General features: G+C 39.8%; 1 protein-coding gene across 2 annotated transcripts in view; it reads left to right on the top strand.

Moving 5' to 3' along the window:
* CLSTN3 (calsyntenin 3) overlaps positions 1-22,147 on the top strand; it is a 41,129-nt gene that overhangs the window by 668 nt on the left and 18,314 nt on the right. For both annotated transcript variants that reach the window (XM_026713317.2, XM_026713318.2), the window contains exons 2-9: positions 4,543-4,665; positions 8,623-8,818; positions 9,792-10,000; positions 10,472-10,621; positions 15,716-15,901; positions 16,579-16,848; positions 21,210-21,322; positions 21,432-21,594. In XM_026713317.2, coding sequence (XP_026569102.1) covers positions 4,543-4,665; positions 8,623-8,818; positions 9,792-10,000; positions 10,472-10,621; positions 15,716-15,901; positions 16,579-16,848; positions 21,210-21,322; positions 21,432-21,594 — 1,410 coding nt within the window. The remainder of the gene's footprint in view (positions 1-4,542; positions 4,666-8,622; positions 8,819-9,791; positions 10,001-10,471; positions 10,622-15,715; positions 15,902-16,578; positions 16,849-21,209; positions 21,323-21,431; positions 21,595-22,147) is intronic.

Genomic DNA, 22,147 nt, shown 5'->3' with positions numbered 1-22,147 from the left:
CCCCTACGTTCATTTTCTGCCTGGCGTTTATCACACACCCAGCAATTCCCAGGGCTCCTCCTGTATCCTAGTCTCTTAGGATCAAAACGTGATGGAGCTGCTTTGCTACCCACTCTCTGTTTCTAGGCTTAGTTGCCATCTTCTCTTCCTTGCAGCCTTAGGGTCTTAGTGGGTTTGCCAGTCCGTGTAGTTCATTATTGCAAAATCTGCTAATTTCAAGCAAAGGAGAGGGAAACCATTGTGTTTATAGCTTCGGTATTCTGAACACGAACACAGGACATATATCCGCCCGTATATCTGTGTGCCTGATAATGAGAGAGATGGCTAGGTTGACCCGGGCTTACAGGTCTTAATGCAAGAACAAGAGTTCCTGGGGAAATAGAGTAATATTGGATGGAAACTAAAGGAAGGGGCTGAAGGTCCTGCATATTTTGGGGAGATTGAGTCATCGTTCAGCACCAGCCCGCAGCAAAGGAAGGAGACAGGAGTGTGAAAAAGGCATTTGATTTCTATTACCATGGCTTTCTTCCTTAAAAAAATTGGCATCGGAGAGGGGGAGCAATGCAGCAGCATTAGGATTCAGTGCGCTTGTTGGTTCTGCAGATAGAGTGGAACCTCTCTCCCTGATTCTAAATGCACGTAACCACCACCGAGGTTGACTTGGCCTTGTGATCCTTGTTAAAGTATCCCTCACCAGTGAAGTCTCCTTCACCTGCTCACTGTCCTTCCGTTGCAATCATCCCTTTTCTGTGCTTGAAGCAAAGGCCACGGGGCAAGAGCTTTGTCTTACAAGGGTACCAAAGAGGGGCAGGTCATATAAGTGAGATACCTTAGAGACATACTTGTAAGAGCAACTTGGGCTGGATTATTTATTTGTTTAAATATGGCAGGTTTGAAAACAATCTGGTGAGATGAATACCCCGATTTACATTCTTCTGCCTTTTCAGACCCATAACCCTAAAGCTTCAGATTCCTCTGCCGCAGTATAGCATTTTAAAAAACCTCTCATGTTCTGATTTACGTTATTTTTCATTCTTCCGATCTTGCTTTGGTTGCAAAGTGCTCGAAAGGCTCTAACTGAAGCCCTTTCCAGGCATTTTTTTCAATTCAGCTATGATACCATCTGATGAATATAAATGCTTCCAGAGAACTTCTTGGCTAAATTAAACCATCTAGTCCCACAACCTCTTTTGCAAACTGGCTAATTGGAAGCCTCTGGAGACCAACAGGCAGAACCTGAAGATGATGTTTTGCACCTGTTCTTTGTCTCCGCCTCTGTTTTCCTAGGCCATCTCTTTGCTGTTTAGCATAATGGGTTGCTGATAGGAATGGATTTGCCTAAACCAGTTCAAAAGCCACTGGAGCTAATGGCCACAACTGTTACCTTGAAGTTATTACCACAGAATCTGTTACATATTGTGTTCTGTGAGAGATTTTCATTTTCTAACCAGCACTTGTGATGCTGTGTTTTAATACTCTACAAAATATATTTTTGACTACATGGTCCTTGCTGGTCCACAATCTTGATTCTAAGCATTTTGTGATATTTACTATCACCAAGTAAAGTTTGGCTTTACTTCTCATGGAAGAATCTGCTTGCATTTCTGGCTAAAAAGCCCCATCAAGAAATTATCAAGGATAAAAGAGCAGCAAATAATCTTGAAACTGGCATAGAGTACAATGAGATACATCAAAGTACTTGAGCTGGAAAATCCAAATGGCATTTCCTTCATGCTAAACACTGACCCAGCCCGACAGGAAGATTATCTATATAAACCCTCCATGTTCTTACATAGCAATTTCAGGGAATGGTCAAAGCACCTGTGCCCAATATGTCTGCCTCCACTTTGACCTCTTTAAGTCCTTTTTCTGAGATGGTTTGCTCACCTTACAGGGTCATTTCTAATGATGTCACTTGAAATATTCTCATGGAACTAACCTCCAACTGTTTGAGGGTCATTAATGTCAGCGGCAAATCACAGATGCTTTATCTAAAGTTCCTAATAATCTCCTGTGGAAAATGTCCTTAAATTCTGAATGTCCCTAAAGTAGACATAGGATTGCTCAATCATGAATGAATGGGACACAATTCTACCTGGAGGATATAATGTGGAGAGATGGGGGTTGTAACTAGGACACTATGATCCAATTCTAGAGACCCAGTTTACTAGGGATTGGTTAGTTGGGAGGAGTGTTAATTTATAACATTATTTCTCCCCTTCTCTCTCATCTCCATCTTCCATTTTCCCTGCCCTGGAGGTTGTGCGATGAAGATTAATTTGCTATTTCTGGGCTTGTGACATTTTTCGGAGCCTCCTGCTGGCTGCAGCCTCACTGTTGAGTCTGGACTGGCTCCAGCCAACAAGATTAGCATTTCAGGCCATGAAGTGAGGCCAGAAGGAAAATGGCATGTGCCAAGACAGAGCAGGAGACACGAGGACTGTGGAAGAACGTAGAGAGGGCAGAAATGAGAGTACCCAAGCCATTGGGCTCCCTTGAGATGGGAATGTTGGAAATACGCTTTTTGCTCGAAGCCTTAAATTAATCTTGTCACGATGAAAGAAAACTAAATATAAGTAACTTCATTTCCTCTTCAGTCTCCCAAGTTTTCAGGCTGGTGCTGGAGCCCATCCTCAGGGAAATTCTTTCCCAACAGAGATTGTATCCTGCAATATTTTACTGGGACGTGTATATCTGCTTTCATTTGTTAAAGGTGTCTGTCAAAAGCTCTCTTTTTAGAATTACTGTGTCAGAGCAAACAAATTGTGATGTTTTAAGCTCCCTTCTGATTTGACTCTGTGTATTTTTATCTTATCTGAACCCTGAATTAAAATGTACGTATTTCTGGAGATTCACCAATCAGAAAGGATTTTAGTTACAAGATTTATATTGTGTAGAAATACACTGAGTATTATGATTTCTACCTAGGCATCAATACTAATCTTATATTAATTTTAGTCTTTTGAATTATACTTTAAAAAATCAATTTGGACAGAAAGCATACATGTGTAAGCGCCTGTCTCTATGAAACTAAAGAAAATACAAGGATATTTTTCAAATTATCTGCATTCTGAATCTTGAACATTTGCTGTATAAATATTATTAAATATGTTTTTAAAGACTGATGTGACAGCCATAGAAAATCATCAGCTAATTCCTAGGCAGTCTCTTTGCTTTATAGCCATAATGCTCTTTATAAAAATCCTAGCCAAATAAAAGAGAAAGCTGCTATTGTAAAACAATGTCTGTCCCTTTAAGGAACACGTTAAGGAATTAAAATACCTTCCTAATCCCTTGATACTTCTCTTGATACCCTGCCAGAGGGAGGGGGCCTTAGCTACTGAGCGTTGTTCTGCAAGTGAAAATCTGCTATTGACATTGTTCCAATCTATCACAATTCTCTGAGCTGAAAAGCCTCAGTAAATATCCCCCATATTTTCTGCTCTGGCAAGTGGAAACCAGCAGGATTTAGGATGTAACCAGGATGTACCACTCCTTTCTAGGCTGGATTATGATACATTTTTCTAATCCTTTCCACGGGGGGGTGGGGGGGGGCAGGGGGGGGCGCTCAGGGTGGCATTGTGTGACCTCCATTTAACCTCACCCAGACCCTGTGAATTGGCTTAAATGTCAGCACAAACACTGGGCTACTTTCTAGAGAGGCCCATTGTCGCCGAGGAGCATTTGAGCGCCTATTGGAGTTGCTTGGGGGTGGGGTGGGGTGGGGGGAAAGAAATCCTGATTTGCTTCAGCCCCTGCTGATAGATGACATGCTTAAAATGTATGGCACAGAATGTTGATCTTGGACTGCGGGTCGTATTTGACTAATAGACTCTCCCGTTCTGAGTCCCCCATCTAACTACAACAAGTAGCCTTCGACTTACAGCTACAACTGAGTCCAAAATTGCTGTTGCTAAGCAAGACATTTGTTAAGCGATTCCCCCCCATTTTACGACTTTTCTTTCCACAGTTAAGTGAATCACTGTAGTTGTTAACTTAGTAATAGGATGATTAGGGTTTCCCCACTGACTTGGCTCCTCAAAAGGTTACAAAAAAGTGATCACGTGATCTCCAGGGCACTTCAATCGTCATAAATATGAGTCAGTTGCCTAGCATTTTGATTATGTGACTGTTAGGATCCTGCAATGGTCGTAAGTGTGAAAAACAGTCATAAGTCTCTTTTTCCAGTGCCATTGTAACTTTGGTCACTAAATGAACAGTTGTAAGTCAAGGGCTACCTGTACAGTTATGCTGCAACGGTTCTTCCTGAATATTGGCCCCAATGCACATTCCCTGAATGAACTGTGCACAATTTGCAGCCTTATTTGTGTTACTAAAGTTATTGGCAGGGGCAGGATTGTTTGAGTTTTTCAAGTGTTTACTCTGGGGCAGAATGAAATGCAACTTGAGAAAACAATTAAGAGGAATCGCTGTTGCCAGTGAGGTATAATGAGAAACATTATAAATGTCATTGGATAAGAACTCAGAGGATATTGATTTTTGTGTTGCTTATCATCCTTTTTGCACTCCCAATGCTCTTAGCCAACAAGCACAAGCCTTGGATTGAAGCTGAGTATCAAGGCATTGTCATGGAGAATGACAACACTGTCCTACTGAACCCTCCACTCTTCGCTCTGGACAAGGACGCACCCTTGCACTATGCAGGTATGTCACTGACAGGAGAGCTCATAAGTTTTCATTAGCTACATTCAAGTGCACAGCCAGATCTTAATTGTGGCTTGTGAAATGACCTGTTTTATGCACTGCCCCAAAACCTAAACCCATAGTCTACAAACCTGAATGTATGGGTTCATGTAGCAAGTCGAAGCTAAACAAAAACACTATGATGAAGCCTCTGTCAATTCAGACACAACAGTTACATAAGGAAAGGTCAAATTCAGTGTGATTAAATAATGAATTAGCTGGCACTTATTTTTTTTTCTTGCTAAAGAATAGACGTAAGGAAGCCTGATCCAGATTAACATCCCAGACTGGGAATTAGGCCACAGTCTTTGTGACCTGAAGTACACTAGGTCAACCATTTTAATCCCTTTTCACTATCACTTCCCCGCTCCCTTGTTAGGGTTTTTTGCACAAGGAGTTACATTTGAAGATATGGACCAAAGAGTTAATTTCTTTTCCTTTAGACTAAATTGCAGGTTTTCCACCCAGCTCAGGCATCCTTTTTTATTTGGCAGTTGTCCTGCCTCAAGTATTTTATGGCAAGACAAGTATTATCTTTTTATATCACTACTATAACCTGTTTTTCTTACAAACCAAACCAAACCCCTAATTAACCCAGTTATTTAAAGAAAGAATAGCCTCCATCTAGAAATGTATCCTTGGGTAGCTCTTTCTGTAGGAAACAGATAGAGAGTAAATCCGTACAAATATAAGAAATCAATGATACATAGGGATGAGGATAATAATCCAGCATGAGATATCACTTTAAAGAGAGATTAAAGAAAAAGAGAGATTAAAGAAAGATAGCTTCTAAGCCTTTGTGTTTATGGGAGCCCCTCAAGGTTTCAGCATCTCATGGTCTGTGGATGGCTTAAGTTCACCTGGTCCTCCAAAAATCATTGTCAGCAGCCTCTCGGCATTAATAAAGCATGTGTACTAACAGAGTACTTCCTATCATTTCCCCTCCTTGTAATAAAGATTGCACACTGGTCCTCCAAACCATGACAATTCTGCTGCTGTTCCTCTAAAACTTGCCAGCAGAGTTGTCTGCATTTCCTGCCAAAAATGACTAATTCTTTTCCTAGGAATTTCAAGAAAACTGCAGTTCAAGATAATTCGTGCAATATATAATCTAAATTTGCAGAGCAGAATCAATAAATATGATGGACTAAGATGGATTAGTGAAATTGCCTGGCAGCGAGGAATGAAAAAATCTTTGAAGTTATTAGGCTTTCTCATATATAGAATTATCTGACAATAAGACTTGCCTTAGGAACTGTATATTGTGATGTTCCATGGAAAGATTTCATATAATATTGCAGGCCCAAAGCTACAGTTTTAATGTTGGGATGTTCCAATGTAAAGTCTAAGTATAGTACTTTCCATAATATAAGCAGTCTTCAGATATTATAATTTAGTGGCGTTTCCTGGTGGATGCATAAAATTGTTCCTGATCAAGTCAGGAACTGGTAATAAGAGCGAAGTTTTTGACATATAGTAAATGTGGCGGCAGGGAATTCATTTCCCTCTCCGGACTACAGCTGTGTTTGCATGTTTGTCAAAGAAGCTTGTTCTTGTATGTGAGTGCTATCTCTGAATCCTAAACTCATTGTCCTTTAGAATGACATTCGCCACATATGACACACACCATGGATGTTTGCAGAAGATGTTCATGTGCAATTGTAGATATTCTGGTTTATACAAAGGCTTGTATTATCAGAGTTGTTGCTCGAGTGGAAACAAACACAGTACATTCAAACAAAAAGGCATTTCCCCCTGCAGACAGTTGTGTTGTATACTGAGATGCTCTGAGGCAGAGCCGATTGGGAATGTTTGTAGCGAGTATATTCTCCTTTTCTGAATGCTTGAATAGCGCTTTCCAATTAACACTATTCGACAGGCTTTATAAATTGTGTTGGGAGACTGATGTGCCAGAGGCCCATTTATGTTGGAAATAGCTCCACATAAAAGAGAGTAGCACGGAGCATCTGCCTCATCACATATTTTTCATTTCTTTTCTTTTACAAAGTGCGTAAAACAGGAAACCTTCAAACAGGTTCCAAGCATGCTTAGCATGGCTTACTTTAAAAAAAGAAAAGCAATTAAAATGAAACAGTAAACCATAGTAGAGATTAATATCAAATGGGCAGAAAAGTCAGAAATACCTTGAAAATAAAAAAAATAACTAAAAATGCCCCTATATTGCAATATGCATTTAGTAGATGAAAAAAACCTGAGAGAATAAAATCATCATGAGACCAGAATAACAACAGGTGCTAGACTTAAATTACCAGAAAGAGCCAGCAGCAGCTATAGCTGAAATTCACCTGTCTGGAAATTGCCATGGTTGGGAAATTCTGCCTTAGGATAAAGAGTGGGGAAAAAAACCTTCTTAGATACCGACACACCAGGGATCTGAAATCTTGTATGAATTGAGGTAAACTTCTCAAATTGGGACCAGAAATGGACCAAGAACCAATGAATTTCATTAAATTGCATTTGCAAAGGGTGAGGGGATCATTTATTCAGGCCCCACACACAGAGAGGACCACAATCAAATTTGGGTTGAGCATTTGAAATTATTATTTGTGTGTGTGTGTGTGTGTGTGTGTGTGTGTGTATAAAATCTCTCCATTCTTTAATTCTAGTTACAAGACGTGTTTCTCTAATTGGGTTTCCCACATATTTCCATTAATGGGCCATAAATGACAGTGACTAATGTTGATCTTGCAAGTGAAACATTTTGTTTTATATGTTTATATATTGGTAAAAATGCAGTTTTCCCAGAGCAGCTTACAAAATTTCAATAATCGTCATATTTTAATAATTTTAGATTAAAAACAAGAGATAATAAGCCACAGTTATTAAGCTTGCATATTGTGCTAAGTCTTAAACTGTGCCTAGATTCACATGTAACTTGTTACTGGTTTAGCAGAGTGTGAGCTCAATAATTATAGATATAATTATCTCCAATGATTTGGAGGGGGCTTGGACCAGTCTTGCTTACCCTAGTAGCAAAGCATAAATGCTGTCAATATTCATTCGTGCTTTGTCTGGATAGGAGATTGCACAAATTCATTTAATATTGATAGATGTTGCCAGCTGCAAAGTTGGAAAAGACTTGTCCTAGAGTGATTTGTGAACTGAATCTAGGTCATTGTCTTCTCCTCCCATGGCTCCAGATACAGTAATTGAATAGGCTGTCTATTCTCAATCAGCAAGGAATCTATACTGATTAGCTTCAGATGGATGAGCTTCCCAGGAAACGGTACTGAATAATAACTACAGAAGGAGGTAATTCCCATGTCCCATTAAAGTTGCCTCTTGTTAATTCTACTTCTGTGTTATTAAAACCTGCCAATCTCAGAAGACACAGTTAGCTCCTTCCAACACATGCAGTCTATTGAATTGGTGAATGTTGGATAACAGTGAGAATCTTTAACCCGACATTTGGATATTGGAAACAAAAAGCAAATCAGTCAAAACCTAATTACTTGTGTGTCCAATCACACTTGGCCAATAAAGCTATTCTATTCTATTCTATTCTATTCTATTCTATTCTATTCTATTCTATTCTATTCTATTCTATTCTAAAATTGTGTTTCTCCATTAAGTCAAGCACAGTCTACTGAGAAGTTTCCTAGCACTTATGCTGCTGAAATAACATGGAAGTACTCAAAATGCCACCAGGTTTTAATGAGGCTTGGGCATAATAATATTTCAAAGGAATCCAAGTAGGTGTGGATTAAACTCCCAGCTTTTTCCTCTGCCAACTTTTATATTATCCAGCTTTTCTGTTTGAGGAAGTTGCCAGCTTATTTCATGCTAATGAAGACAGTAGAGGGGGGAAGGACAGAAGAGAATTAAAAGGTAATGTTTCCTTTTTTCTTAATATCTCTCTTTTTCCCCCCTTTGTATTATTTGCTTTTGGGACACTAGGTGAGATCTGTGGATTCCGGATCCATGGGGCAGGAGTGCCTTTTGAAGCAGTGATCCTTGACAAAGCCACAGGCGAGGGGTTGATCCGGGCAAAAGAGCCGGTGGATTGTGAAGCTCATAAAGAACATACTTTCACCATCCAGGCCTATGACTGCGGTGAAGGACCTGATGGTGCCAACACCAAGAAGTCCCACAAGTAAGACTTATTGGATTCAGTGCTACAGTGATTTCCCTCTGAACCTGCTAAGCCTCTTGGAATATACTGCTGTGGGAGAACTGGTCTACCTTCAGGAAGGAGGTAGAATTGCTTCTTGGCTTGCAGTGAGATGTTTAAAAATCTCTTGCATTTAATTCTGTGTTTTCTTCCTGCTGCTCACGTTAGCCAATGTAACATAATGTGTATATTAGTAGAATCTAGTGTTTAATTTAAAATGCTTCTCCCAAAATAATTCAAAGCTTATGAAGAATTACTTGTCATTGAAGCAAAGGCCTTGCCCATGTCTTCCACATTCATTTCAATATGGCAACGGGAGACCTGCAAATGAGAAGGGATGTTAGCAGTTTAAAAGGTTTAATTCCTTCTATGCTCATCATTTTCTTCTTGAAAAGTCCACTCTAAGACTATTTCTCCCTTAGTCTGACTACCTTCAAAGCATTACATGAAAAATATAGATCTTGCTGGAAGAGTAAGTCTCTTGATGAGAAAGGAAGGTCTAAAGCTGTCTTCTCAAAAAATGTTCACTAGAATTGTAGTAAGAATGGAGGGGATCTCCTGAGACGTCCTTATAGGAGTCTTAGGAAGTATAATATGCGTGCATTCTGGTCTTATTGATCTTGAAGGTAAATCAATGTACAATAATATGTCTATGGAGATTCTCAATCATCCACAAGTGCTTTTCACAAGGCAATTGGACTTTCACGAGGGGTGGAATTTCCCCTTGAAGATGCTTCGCTTCTCATACAAGAAGCTTTTTCAGTTCTCTGAAAAAGCTTCTTGGATGAGAAGTGAAATGTCTTCCAGGGAAATAAAACCAAGAAAGTTGCCATTTGAAAAGCACCTTTGGGACCAATAATAGTATAGAGGTAGATGGAGGAAGCCTAGCATTTTTCCTCCTTTAAGAAAGGGTCTCTGGACCTAGTTGCTTACTACTCCCCCTTCCTCCACCCAGGGCCACAGTGCACGTGAGGGTGAACGATGTCAATGAGTTTGCTCCAGTCTTTGTGGATAAGCTTTATCGCGTGGCCGTGACGGAAGGGAAACTCTATGATCGCATCCTGCGGGTAGAAGCTATTGATGGTGACTGCTCCCCTCAATACAGCCAGATCTGCTACTATGAGATCTTGACTCCTAATGTCCCCTTCCTGATTGACAATGATGGTAAGTACCTGAATTACTTTCTGGAGGTTGAATTGACCCAGATGTTAGAAAGCAGTTTTTTAGGCACAGCTGTGGAACAAGCCTCTGTATAGGATAAACACTCCTGAATGACAGAGTTGCTTGGGATTCCCCCACCCCCTTAAAGGTGGAAATTAAAGTTATTTGGGAGTCACATTAAGGTTTTAAATCTTTGTGAGTTTTTTTTAAAATGGAAAACAAATATAATACTGTTCTCTCTCTTCCCACTTCCAAGACTAAATCCACGCACTCACACAAACACACACACACACACACAACTTAAAATAACACTTTTCTGTTTTGCTTTCAACATGAAGTTTCTTTTCATGTATACTCTTTTAAATGGTTCTTGCTTTTTTGTGCTCCTTTATCTGCTTTTCCCTTTTTTTATTTTTTTGCCTTCCTGTGGTGTTCTTTGGTCTGCTAATGTTGGGGCTGTACTGTTTCTACCAGGGAATATTGAGAACACAGAGAAACTGCAGTACAGTGGAGAGCGCCTATATAAGTTCACGGTGACAGCATATGACTGTGGCAAGAAACGAGCCTCTGATGATGCTGAGGTTGAAATTCAGGTGAAGCCCACCTGTAAACCTAGTTGGCAAGGTAAGACATTCTTTTCAGAGGCACATACATTACCTGTTTATCCTTTGATTCTCCTGATATATTGTCATCTGAATTCTTTGCCATAATTTTTCTTCCTTCCTTCCTTAGAGGTGATTATTCATTGTACTGCCTCTTATGTTTATATATGTGTGTGTGTGTGTATGTGTATGTGTGCATGTGTGTGCGTGCGTGTGTGTGTGTGTATATATACATATATATGTTTATATGTTTATATATGTGTGTGTGTATGTATATATGTATAATACATATATACATATACACAGCATGTGGGCATGCATTATTATACATAATAAATGCATTTATACAGGATTGTATGCATAGATGCATACACACATTTGTGTGCATAAATGTTTAGATAATGAACTATGTTATAAAAACAGTTGACCTTTTTACCATTCTTTTTAAATAATTTTAATGAAATCTGTTGCCGGAACCATATCCCACTGTTTTTAATCAATTAAAAACTATAATTAATTCATTAACTGGGTAATCCAACCAATACATTGACTATATGTTTCAATCTTAATTCAGTTTAGGGTATAAATATTTTTGAAACGAAGTCCAAACTACTCTGTACTTGTAACTTGCTAGCAAACTGTGTTTGATGCTACTGATGGTGGTGCCATAGATATTGTAAACCAGTGGCCGCCCTCCCACATTTTGGGCACCAGGGACCGGTTCTGTGGAATGAGGTTTTCCCATGGGCTGGAGGGGCTGTGGTTTCACGTGCTGCCTGCCTCCCACAGATGGGGCTTCCCTTGTTTGCACAGCCCGGTTTTGGACACGCTGCAGCCTGGTTCCAGCCCACAAACCGGGTGTTGGGGGACCCTTGTTTTAAACAGTGGTGCACCTGGGTTTCATTCTTAATTCAGTTCTTGTCCACTTGTTCAATAATATGAACTTCCCCTTTGTTTTATTCGGAAGAGACATGTAAAAGGATTGTAAGAAGGGAGGTGTTTTGAGTTTTCAATAGGGAAGGCATTTAATCAAGTTGAAATGGCACAGAATATGCATTTAAAAATTATTTGGCTTGTGGTTTTCTTTAAAAAAAATATTAATAAGAAACACTAAAGAGATTCTGTGTCTCCTTAGTAGGATTGCTGTATCTCATAAAATATTTTGATATATAAAATTGAGTAGTAAACATCCCTCTATCAAGATACACAGTATCAAAATCTAGTTAAGTTGTTTTGAAAGTACCAATTTGCATGATTCAGGTTTTTGGTAACCAGTTTGCACTTAATGATAGTTTTCCAAAATAAAGTTAATAAGAAAACCTTCAGAAAAGGTCATGAGTTGCTCTTGTAAGTTGCTCTCATGCCCATCACTTTTTCTCCTGAGGACCCTGGCTAATTTCTTGTACTTTGCAGCATGCATCAATCTACAGCAAGACCCTACACAGAGTCTTAGCGTATGCCTGCTCAGCCGCACTCACCCAGAGCTGCAACAGCTACCAGTGCACCCTCTTGCAACCAGCAGCAGTTACTCTCCACACACACACACACACACACACACACACACACACACTTCGTTGTGCTCACATCGCACTACAGCAGTCAGTTACCTTCACTCCTTCCTGCTTGCAAGTTGCCTGAAACTTGCAATTTCCTGTCAGTTTCCCCATTGACTTTGTTGGAAGCCAGCAGGAAATCACAAGGAGCTCCTCATTTAACAATCTGCACAATCCTCAATAATGGTATCAGGGATTTCCAGCATTTCTATCATTAAGCAAAGCAGTCACATGATTCTTTATGATCACATATCTTACCGATGGATATTCCATTCCCAAATATCACTGTTAAGTCAGAATTATCTGCAATATTTAATTAAGTAATTCACTATTTGCTGACCTTTTGTGATACCAACAGTGTGCTCTGGCATCTTATGAACATTTTAAGAAAGGATTAAATTTAAAAAATTGGATTTGGAATCAGCACTTGAAGTCAAAATTCTATAAAAGATATGTGGGTTGTCTTGTCAAATATATTCAGTGCATTTATTTAACAAATCTTTATTGTCAATTCAATGCCATCCCCATTTAAAAAAAAGTTTCAAAAAAATTATGTTTACTGTACACAGCAGCAAGGTAAGTCTTGCATTCTAAAAACAATATTTGTTTGCGGTGAATAACTGTTTTAATTATTTACAGGTAGAAATTAAACAAAATGTTGTCCTACAACTTCCTTGTCTTTGCTGAAGTTCATTCCTGTTGTTCTGAACTCCAAAATGATACTTGTGGTTTTCAGGCATGAGGTTTGGGGTCATGCATTCCACTATGAAAAACTGCTGTTTCCAATCTGAGCTATTCCCAACCTATCAAATTGAATCAGAAAGATGAAGTGCTTTGACTTTGGTGGTCAATACAGGGCTATGAATTGTTTTAAGTGTTTTTGCACAATGTTTTAATTACTGGCTTTATTGTTCACTGCCTAGAGTCACTCTGTCATATAATTTTGATAGATAATAACAAACAAATATTTGCATTCCAGCAGGAGACTTGTTTAACATGAATAGAAACTCTCCTATATTTCACATTGATGCTTATATCTTCACAGTAGCCCTTGGTCTGCCTCAGACCAGCTATATGCACTGATCTCAACAAAATAGGTCTGTTAATGAGTAATGGATAGAGTGTTACCCTATTCCCTTATTCCCCAGCAGATGAAATTATCAGCAAATCTACAGATCAAATAGAACAGCGCCATCAAATCATATTAAAGGAAATATTTTAGATTTTTTTTAAAAAAAAAGTCAACAAAAAGAAAGTTAAATGGAGATAGAACAAAAGGTGAGGAAAAGCCATGTGTCTTGGGAGGCTGGTAAAAAAAGAGAGGCTTTTATGCCTCACTATATCTCCCGAGAACATTGAAAAGAAGAAATGTGAAGCTAGAAGAATTCTATTAATTCTTAACTCTACCCTAAGGGGAAAAATATCTCCCTTATATAAAGAACTAATATTTCTTTCTGCCACCAACAGCAATAAATCCAGATGCCAATTTTTTCCCAAAATCTATTCTGGCAAACAGAACTTTATAATGTCCTCCACAATGTCATTCTTCAGTATGACATATGTTCTTTGTCAGCGCTGGGCACACATTGTGTTGGATAAACCAGCCAGGCTCTAAAACAGAGGTCTCCAAACCTGGCAACTTTAAAACTTGTGGACTTCAACTCCCAGAATTCTCCAGCCAGCATAGCCTTCCTTAGTCTTAAAGCTGCCAAGTTTGGGGACCCCTCTCTAAAACAAGGGAACTTGATGCTGACATCAGAATGGCAACTCCAAAAGCCATTCTAAGATCACCCAGATATTCTCAAGGTGGTCTTCCTTGAGCAAAGGGAATATTAATTTCATCACAAACTTCCCAACTAGGAATTTAGTAGGAAATTTAGGATTGTTTCCTAGAGATTACCAAAGGTCAAGGTTGTTTTTTTTATCATGCTATACCAGAAAGGAGGAATAGCAATAACTTAGCAATAACAACTATATGGGCATGACTTTTGGATTTGTTGGGAAACAAAATATCTGTGCCCTTTTTGTGTTTGAATAGTAGCCTCCAACTTTTTGGGCACCAGGGACTAGTTTCGTGGAACAAAATTTTTCTACGGACTTGGTGGAGGTGGGGTGATGGGTTCAGTTTTACTCGCTCACCTACCGCTGATTTCCAGCTGTGCAGCCCTGTTTGTAACAGGCCATAGACTGGTACCGGTTCATGGCCCAGGGTGGGGGACTCCTGTGCTAGAAGACATGTAGGAGTTCAGTAGTTGGCACTACTGAAGGTAGAATTGGTGGGATGATGAAGTGAAAGAGATTGTGAATGAGAAAATGGATGTACGAATCATAAAGATAAGATATGCATAGAGATAAGAAATAACAAATGCTGTGAGCATGTTGAAAAATGAAAAGCCTGAAAATGTGCAGGGTATAATTGGAGGGTGTCTCTGGGCAAAGACTACATCCCTGCCTGAGGATTGGAAGAATGCCAGAATTGTTCCCTTAAACAAATGGAAAGGTAACAAGATTAAAGGGTGCCAGGAAAGATGCATGGCAGAATTCCAACTGGAGAAATGGGAAATGACAATGAGCAAGATTTGAGAAGTAGCAGCATGCAGTCTATGAACATGTAAAACAAATGTTCCGATGTAATTATTCATTCGTTCATATGGGAAAATGGATAGACTTGAGTTATGAAATGTTTATGGAGCTGAAAGTTGATTGCTGAATGCAATATTACTGGTATCTGATGGAAGTACATGAATAAAAAGAATTCTTAGCAAGTGATTCAACACTGAGCCTGGAATAAGGTAAGACTGTGATGTCGCTTTAGTTATTTGATGCATTTATGAATATATTTGTAATACTTGTAATATTACACGTACATGCCTCAGGGACAAGAATATTGATTGAAAACCTAAATGATTTGCAGGAATTGTTAAATTGTATAATGCCATAAGGAGTATGAATCTGAAAATAAAGTGATGCTTGATAGGGAAAATGAAAAGAATATTGCAAGTAATACATAAATGGCAAAGTATTACAGGAAATATGTATTCCTCGGTAGAATGTTTTCTAAAGATAGAGAAACAGATGTGCAAAGTCTAAGACATGTAAATGTTGTTAAAAGGTAGCGGTTGGTAAATAATATGTTGTGAAGAAGCATAAAATGGTTATATATAAGAATATACTTCTGCCCACTTAGTTTTATGGAAGTAGGTAGGAGTTGGGTGTGTCAGAATGCAATGAGAAGACCTCATGTAAGAAGTGTGTGTAAGTTCATGTTGCAGCAAAAGCCAACAGTGGTTGGATTTGTTCTATCTATTGTGTTATCTGGGTGATCGTGCAAATCAATTGATTCTGATGTAGGTTCCATTGATTTTTATACTGGACCAAGTTGGGGGGACTTGTCCAAGAGTTAGTGGAAGAGAATCAGTGGGTAAAAATCTGTATGTAATTAGAATAATGATGGATTGGGTTGTTGTTTTTTTTAAAGGAAGCTCAGAGGCTTATCTAAACTGGAGTAGCTAGCAGAGGAAAATCTCTAGCACTATATTCTAACATAATTTAATCTGCAACAGGTTGGAATAAAAGAATTGAGTACATCCCTGGAACAGGCAGCCTTGCCCTTTTCCCCAACATCCATCTGGAGACATGTGATGAGCCTCTGTGGAACATCCAAGCTACTGTAGAGTTACAGACAAATCATGTGGCCAAAGGTTGTGATCGGGACAATTACTCTGAGAAGTCACTGCGTAAACTTTGTGGTATGTATTCACTTCATATCCAGTTACGTTTGAAGGAGAAATGTGTGTGTGTATATGAGTGTGTGGGAATATATAGAAATATATTCTAAAAGAGTCTTTACCTAAATTAGGTCAACCTTCTCAAGAGTAGGCAATGAAGCAAGGTCTCTAGAATGTTTTACACAGAAAGTCTGATGACTGAGTTTCTAAACTATGGATAGTCAGAAGGACATTGAAGCATTGTTAAAAGTGACAGGCACAAGATTTGAAGATCACAACCTATTAGGAAGTTTCTCTGGGCAAATTAAACCCAACAAGAGATTTCTGTGTGCTGCAGATTATTTTCTGCCACTTTTTATTTTTATTTTATTTTAATTTAATTTTCATAGTGGTTGCTTTAAGGACAAGGGTCTCCAAGTTTTGCAACTTTAAGACTTGTGGACTTCAACTCCTAGAATTCCTGAGTCAGCCATGCTAGCTCAAGAAATCTGAGAGTTGATTTCCAAGGTCTTAAAGTTGCCAACTTTGGAGATTGTTGCTTAAGAATGAAAGCTGTCTCATGTTAATTTGTAGAAGGAGGTAGGAAACTCTATAGGTTTTCCACCTTAAGCATCAAAATCTCCTATCAGCTTTATCCCAAAAGAAGGCACCATCATATGGACCCTCCCGATTCTGAGTCTTCTTTCCTATCCCTCCAGGTGCTGCCCGAGGTGAGGTAGACCTTCTGCCAGTGCCCGGCCCCATGGCCAACTGGACAGCACGACTTTCGGTCCATTACAGCCAGGACAGCAGCCTCATCTATTGGTTCAATGGCAGCCAGGCAACCCAGGTGCCCATGGGCAGTGGAACTGGAGCTCTTGAAGGACTGAGTGACCATTTTACCTTGTCCCTGTGGGTGAAACACGGGGTGATGCCAAACAAGGGCAAGAAGGAGGAGGAGACTGTCATCTGCAGCACCATGAGGAGCGGTGAGGCTCTTTTATTGACCTAAACTGGCATAACAAGAGATTACCCGGTAGGTCAGAGGGTTCAGGGGCTATAAACCTATAGGACATTTGTGTATTCCCATTGAAGTGAGGACTTTAAAGTTGGCACTTCCTTATGTTTCCACAGTAAACTAATTTGTCTATTTACCCAGTTGAGATGTTGGGAGAACTGGGCCATGGAAAGTAATCAGCCTTTCTAGCTCATTTATAGATTTAGCATAGGCAGACAATAATGAAAAAAAAAAGAATCCTGACCATACTATGAAACTATTTATTTACATGTGCCTTGTTGTTGTTTAGATGTAATAGTAGAAATGTACAAATTCATTCTATGGGTATTTTACATCATTTGCATCAAGTTATATGTTTTGCATAAAAACATCAATTAGCCACTGATAGAAATTGTGTCAGTGATAGACATTTGAGTTTAACAGACAGCTAGATTTAACAGACATACTTCCCTGTCACAGGTGGTCTATTAAATTGAACGTTACTGTGGCTCTCATGGCAGGTAATCTTCAACCTACAACCATTTGTTTAATGACCATCTGGAGTTACAAGGGCACTGAGACATGTCACTTGTGACCATTGTTCACGCTTATGACAATTGCAGGGTCTCTGTAGTCACGTGAAGATTGGACACTTAGCAACTGGAATGTATTTACAACTGCTGCGGTCCCCCCAGTTCATGTGATCACTTTTTATGATCTTCTGACAAGTAAAGTCAATGGGGGAAACCATTCAACAACCATGTTCACTTAATAACTATGGCAAGAAAGGTCATAAAATGAGGCAGAACTCGTAACTATCTTGCTTAGCAATGGAAATGTTGGGCTTCGTTGTGGTTTTATGCTCAAGACTACCTATATTAGTTCAAGTTGCATAAAGCTTTTTATTGAAGTGGCAATTTCACTGGGTGGGGGAAGGAACTACTAGATAACTCACCTTTTCCCAAAGTGCTGACCTACCATGAAAACTCCCCTCTGCTCTTGAATCAAACCATTTGTGGCTGTTGGCATGGGTTCCCACTGTTTTGGCACACACGATGATATTGGCAGTGTGCTGCACAATGCCTTCTCTTTTGCTACTGTGGCATCCTGTAGGAACCCAGGGGTCTTTGTGAGTTCTTCCCCAGCTCTTCCAAGCTCCTGATTCTCTCCCTGCCACAGAGAGGTTGCAGCTAAATGAGGCCTTGGCATGATCTCAATTGACCTAAGTGAATGGATTTTAATACCCGATTGCTATGAGGAAGGAGCATGGGGATATAATGCATCCATTCTCCATGCTGTAACGTAATGCGTGTTCAAATAGTTTCCACTCACAATGAACGCTAATTGCACTTTGTGTATGAGCTAATGAAGTGTGTGTGTGTGTGTTGGTATGTGGATAAAAGCATCTTTGGTTTGAGGTCCATGCAGGGCAGGGTATTTGCCGCTTCTGAGACTAGGCCCTTCTCATTGTCTGGGGTGCCAAAATCAGATCAAAAAGGGTTTCTGCAGCTCAGGTTTCTTGGCTATCATGTCCAACGTGTTTGCAACATGTAGATATGAAACCATGGCAAGTGAAGAGGATCAGGAAATTATATTTGATCTTCAGGAGGAATTTCTGTAGGCCCTCAGTGCAAGTGCATATAAGAGGACTTACGATCAGAATTGAGACTGGACCTTCCATCGCTAAGTGATATAGTTGTTAAGTGAGAAATGCCTGATTTTACAACCTTTTGCTGCAGTCCTTCAACGAATCACTGCAGCTATTAAGTGAACTACACAGCCATTAAATGAATCCAGCTTGTTCCACTGACTTTGCTTGACAGAAATCCTTGGGAAAGTTGCAAATGGCTACCATGTACAGTAATCTTGGGGTGCTGCAATCATTGTAAATACTTGCCGATTGCCAAATGCACCAATTTTGATCATGTGATGGCAGAGATGCTGCAAGGGTCAGAACTGGTTGTAAGTCACTTTTTCCAGCACCCCTGCAACTTCAAGTGGCCATTAAATAAATGGTCATAAATCAAGGACTATCTGTAATTGTGAAAAGTGTACAGTGAAATAAGTTAAAATAAGAGCCACTTGTTAACTTCTTTGTTAACATTGGACATTTATTCTTCCTTGAAAACCAAGAACAGGCTTTTGTTATATACTGGTTGCTTGCCTGCTTTTTTACATGTTGCTATACCACAAATGAATGACATCGATTAAAATGGTGCTGGAAGCAAAGTGGAGGTTGAAATCCTCTATCTCAGTTTCATTCTCCATCTAACTGAAAGGAAGGGAATATTCCCTAATATTGTGAAAATGAATGCACTTTCAAGAAAATGAGATTTTAACATTATCCAGGTCAAAACGAAATGCAAGCAATACTTTTCTGCTCCTATACACTTTCAGATTTCTGTACTGTACTTTGTAGTAAAATATCTTTTTCTGCTTCTGGGACAAGCAGACCAAAACCACTGGAATGATACATTGTCATTACTGAACTAATTCTAGCATCCAGGTCTTTCTGCTTGAAAGCCAAAATTCTCCCTCACTTCCTATATTTGGCATGCAAATATAGTCAGGCTGCACTTATACTGACCACCAGGAGGCAATACGTGACTGCTTTCATCTGTTTGGGGCCTTGTGCGCAGAGAAATAAAGATGTATGCCATCCCCTCGTGCATGAGGTTTTAGGTGACTTCCACTACCCTTCACAGTTTTATATGAGATTTTACAACAAGCAGTCCCAGACAGTATTAAACTAGTCACATAGTGCCTCCTGATGATGACTATAAATAAAAACACCACAGATATACATTATATAAAAATAGAAAACTCCCTTTTCATGAGGGCATGATATGTGGTAACATCTACATCTTTCTGGTTTAAGAGTTTAAGAAAAAAGAAGGTGGACTGACTATACATACCATCCTAAAGATAATCTCTCTCCGTATAGTAAGCCTTCCTACAATACCACTGAGCACCAAGGCTTGGATCACTCCTAGAGTTAATGCACTGCATATAGCTAAAGTTTAATGGCCTGTGAGTTCCAAAGGGTTCCAAAGGGCTGGGATTCAAATTTTTTAACTACCGGTTCTGTGGGTGTGGCTAGGTTGGTGGGTGTGGCTTAGTGGTCATGTTATTGGCTGGGCGTGGCCAACTCAATATCACTCACATCAAGGCATGCATCTCCTTGCCTGGCCTCTCATGACTGTGGGGATGCTGCAACAGTCGTAAGTGTGAAAAATGGTCATAAGTCACTTTTTTCAGTGCCATTGTAACTTTGAATGGTCACTCCACACAAGCAAAGTACCAGCAAAGGAGGGGAAAAAACTTCAGAAAAGTTCCTGAGACAGGAAGTCTAGTCCTGCCAAGAATGTAATAAGGGTTAAAGGAGAGGCAGTTTCTGTAAGCAACACCAGAATGTTTCCTTCCTGCCTTCCTTACAGGATTAGACCAGTAATTTCTTCTAACAATCAGTTCTCTGAACTACTTAGAATGTTAACAACCGGTTCTAGCAAATAGGTGCGAACTGGTAGAATCCCACCCCTGATTTCAACCCTATAGAACAGAGTTCCTCAATGTTTCCGGCTTTATGGACTAGCGGAGGAGGTGGAGAAGGGGATTCTTGCGAGTAGCCAGTAAGCAAACAAGCGTGTACGGGCCTGCCATTTAGGCAAATGAAGCACCCTTGCCTATGCTCACCCACTGCTCCTGCAAATGAGGATGTACATGCACTTGCTGACCATTTCTGTGGCCTGGTTGCAATCCCCTCATGGCCCAATAATGGGCCATGGCCTGTGGGACCCCTGCTCTAGAAGCATCTGTGTGTGTGTGTGTGTGTGTGTCTGAGAGAGAGAGAGAGAGAGAGAGAGAGAGAGAGAGAGAGAGAGAGAAAATGTGGTCAGGTCTCTCTGCATCTTCCACTCTTGCACTACTTCTTTGTGTTTTTCTATGCTCTGGCTGGTGTCAGCTTTGATGGTATCGAGACACCTTGTTCTTTGGTGGCCTAGTTTCCTTTTACTCTAACTCTTCCAAACATAATTGCTTTCTCCAGTGAGACACACTTTGTAACAATAAAAAGATTTCACTGCTCCCATTCAGAGTAGAAATCAAGTAAGCCTTGTGCATAATGGTGTGACATATACAGCTGTTTTGAGAGCTTAAGGGAAAAGAAGGTCTACTGGCCGTACCATTCTGAAAATGAACCATCTATGTTATTTCGGGCTCAAGTAGTAGGTACCACAGTTTGTTCCTGGTAAATAAGGAAGACTAAAATCAGTGACACTGCAAATAATCTCAATAAATTGGGATAACAATCACAATGTTGCTGATTCACCTGGTTTCCTTTCTCTCTACCTGCAGAAGATGGGTACTCTCATTACTCCTTAACTGTGCACGGCTGCCGCATTGCTTTCCTGTATTGGCCATTGCTGGAGAATGCAAGGCCCGTCAAGTTCCTCTGGAAACTGGAGCAGGTGAGAAGATGGGCACTTGTGCCTTAATGAGTTTCTTTGCTGTCTCCATGACCCTCTCTCTCTTGCTTGCACCAGGCTCACAGGAATGTGCCCTTTTTTCTGGCCACAGGTCTGTGATGACGAGTGGCACCATTATGCTCTGAACCTGGAGTTCCCCACTGTTACACTTTATGTAGATGGTGTTTCCTATGACCCCGCTCTGATACATGACAATGGTCTCATCCACCCACCTCGACGTGAATCTTCCCTCATGATTGGAGCATGTTGGGCTGGTAAGTAATGGCCGAAATAAAAAGCAGTCAGAAGGAAAACCTGGAAAGAATTAAGTAAACAGAACCTTTTGCAAAAAGAAAAATCCTAACATCCATAGTTTTACATGAAGATGAGTCTATTGGATGTTTTACTACAAAAACAATATAAATATTCCTGGAGATAGAGTGGATAAAGGGGTGGTGTTGGTTAAGTTTGCAAGTGGTTTAAAAAAAAATCAAGGAAGGCTTTATTCTAGCATATATTGTAATGAAATTGTTTCAATAGTCATGCAAGTATTATTCAAGCCGAAGCCCATAAAATTGTTCTAATTGGCCGATCACAGTTTGGGTTAATTCTAGACAGAAAGTTTGTTTTAGTCATTTTAGTGACATATCTGGGACCAAATTGGCTGTCAAGGAATGGGAAAAAATCAGTGTTGTGTTTTCTTAGCCAAAAAACATTTCAGCTTTCCAGAAACCTAGTTTGGAAATAGAAAGCTCTGGAAAGATTCTGTGGCCGCTCCCCAATAACCCCTCACATATTCCCACCATGTAGTGTCTCCGAATAGTTTTA

This window comes from Pseudonaja textilis, chromosome 2 (assembly GCF_049901715.1).
Source record: "Pseudonaja textilis isolate UNSWEBS1 chromosome 2, rPseTex1.2, whole genome shotgun sequence".
Lineage (NCBI taxonomy): Eukaryota > Metazoa > Chordata > Lepidosauria > Squamata > Elapidae > Pseudonaja > Pseudonaja textilis.
Note: the sequence above shows the minus strand (reverse complement) of the source record. Positions and strands in the feature narration are given on the sequence as shown.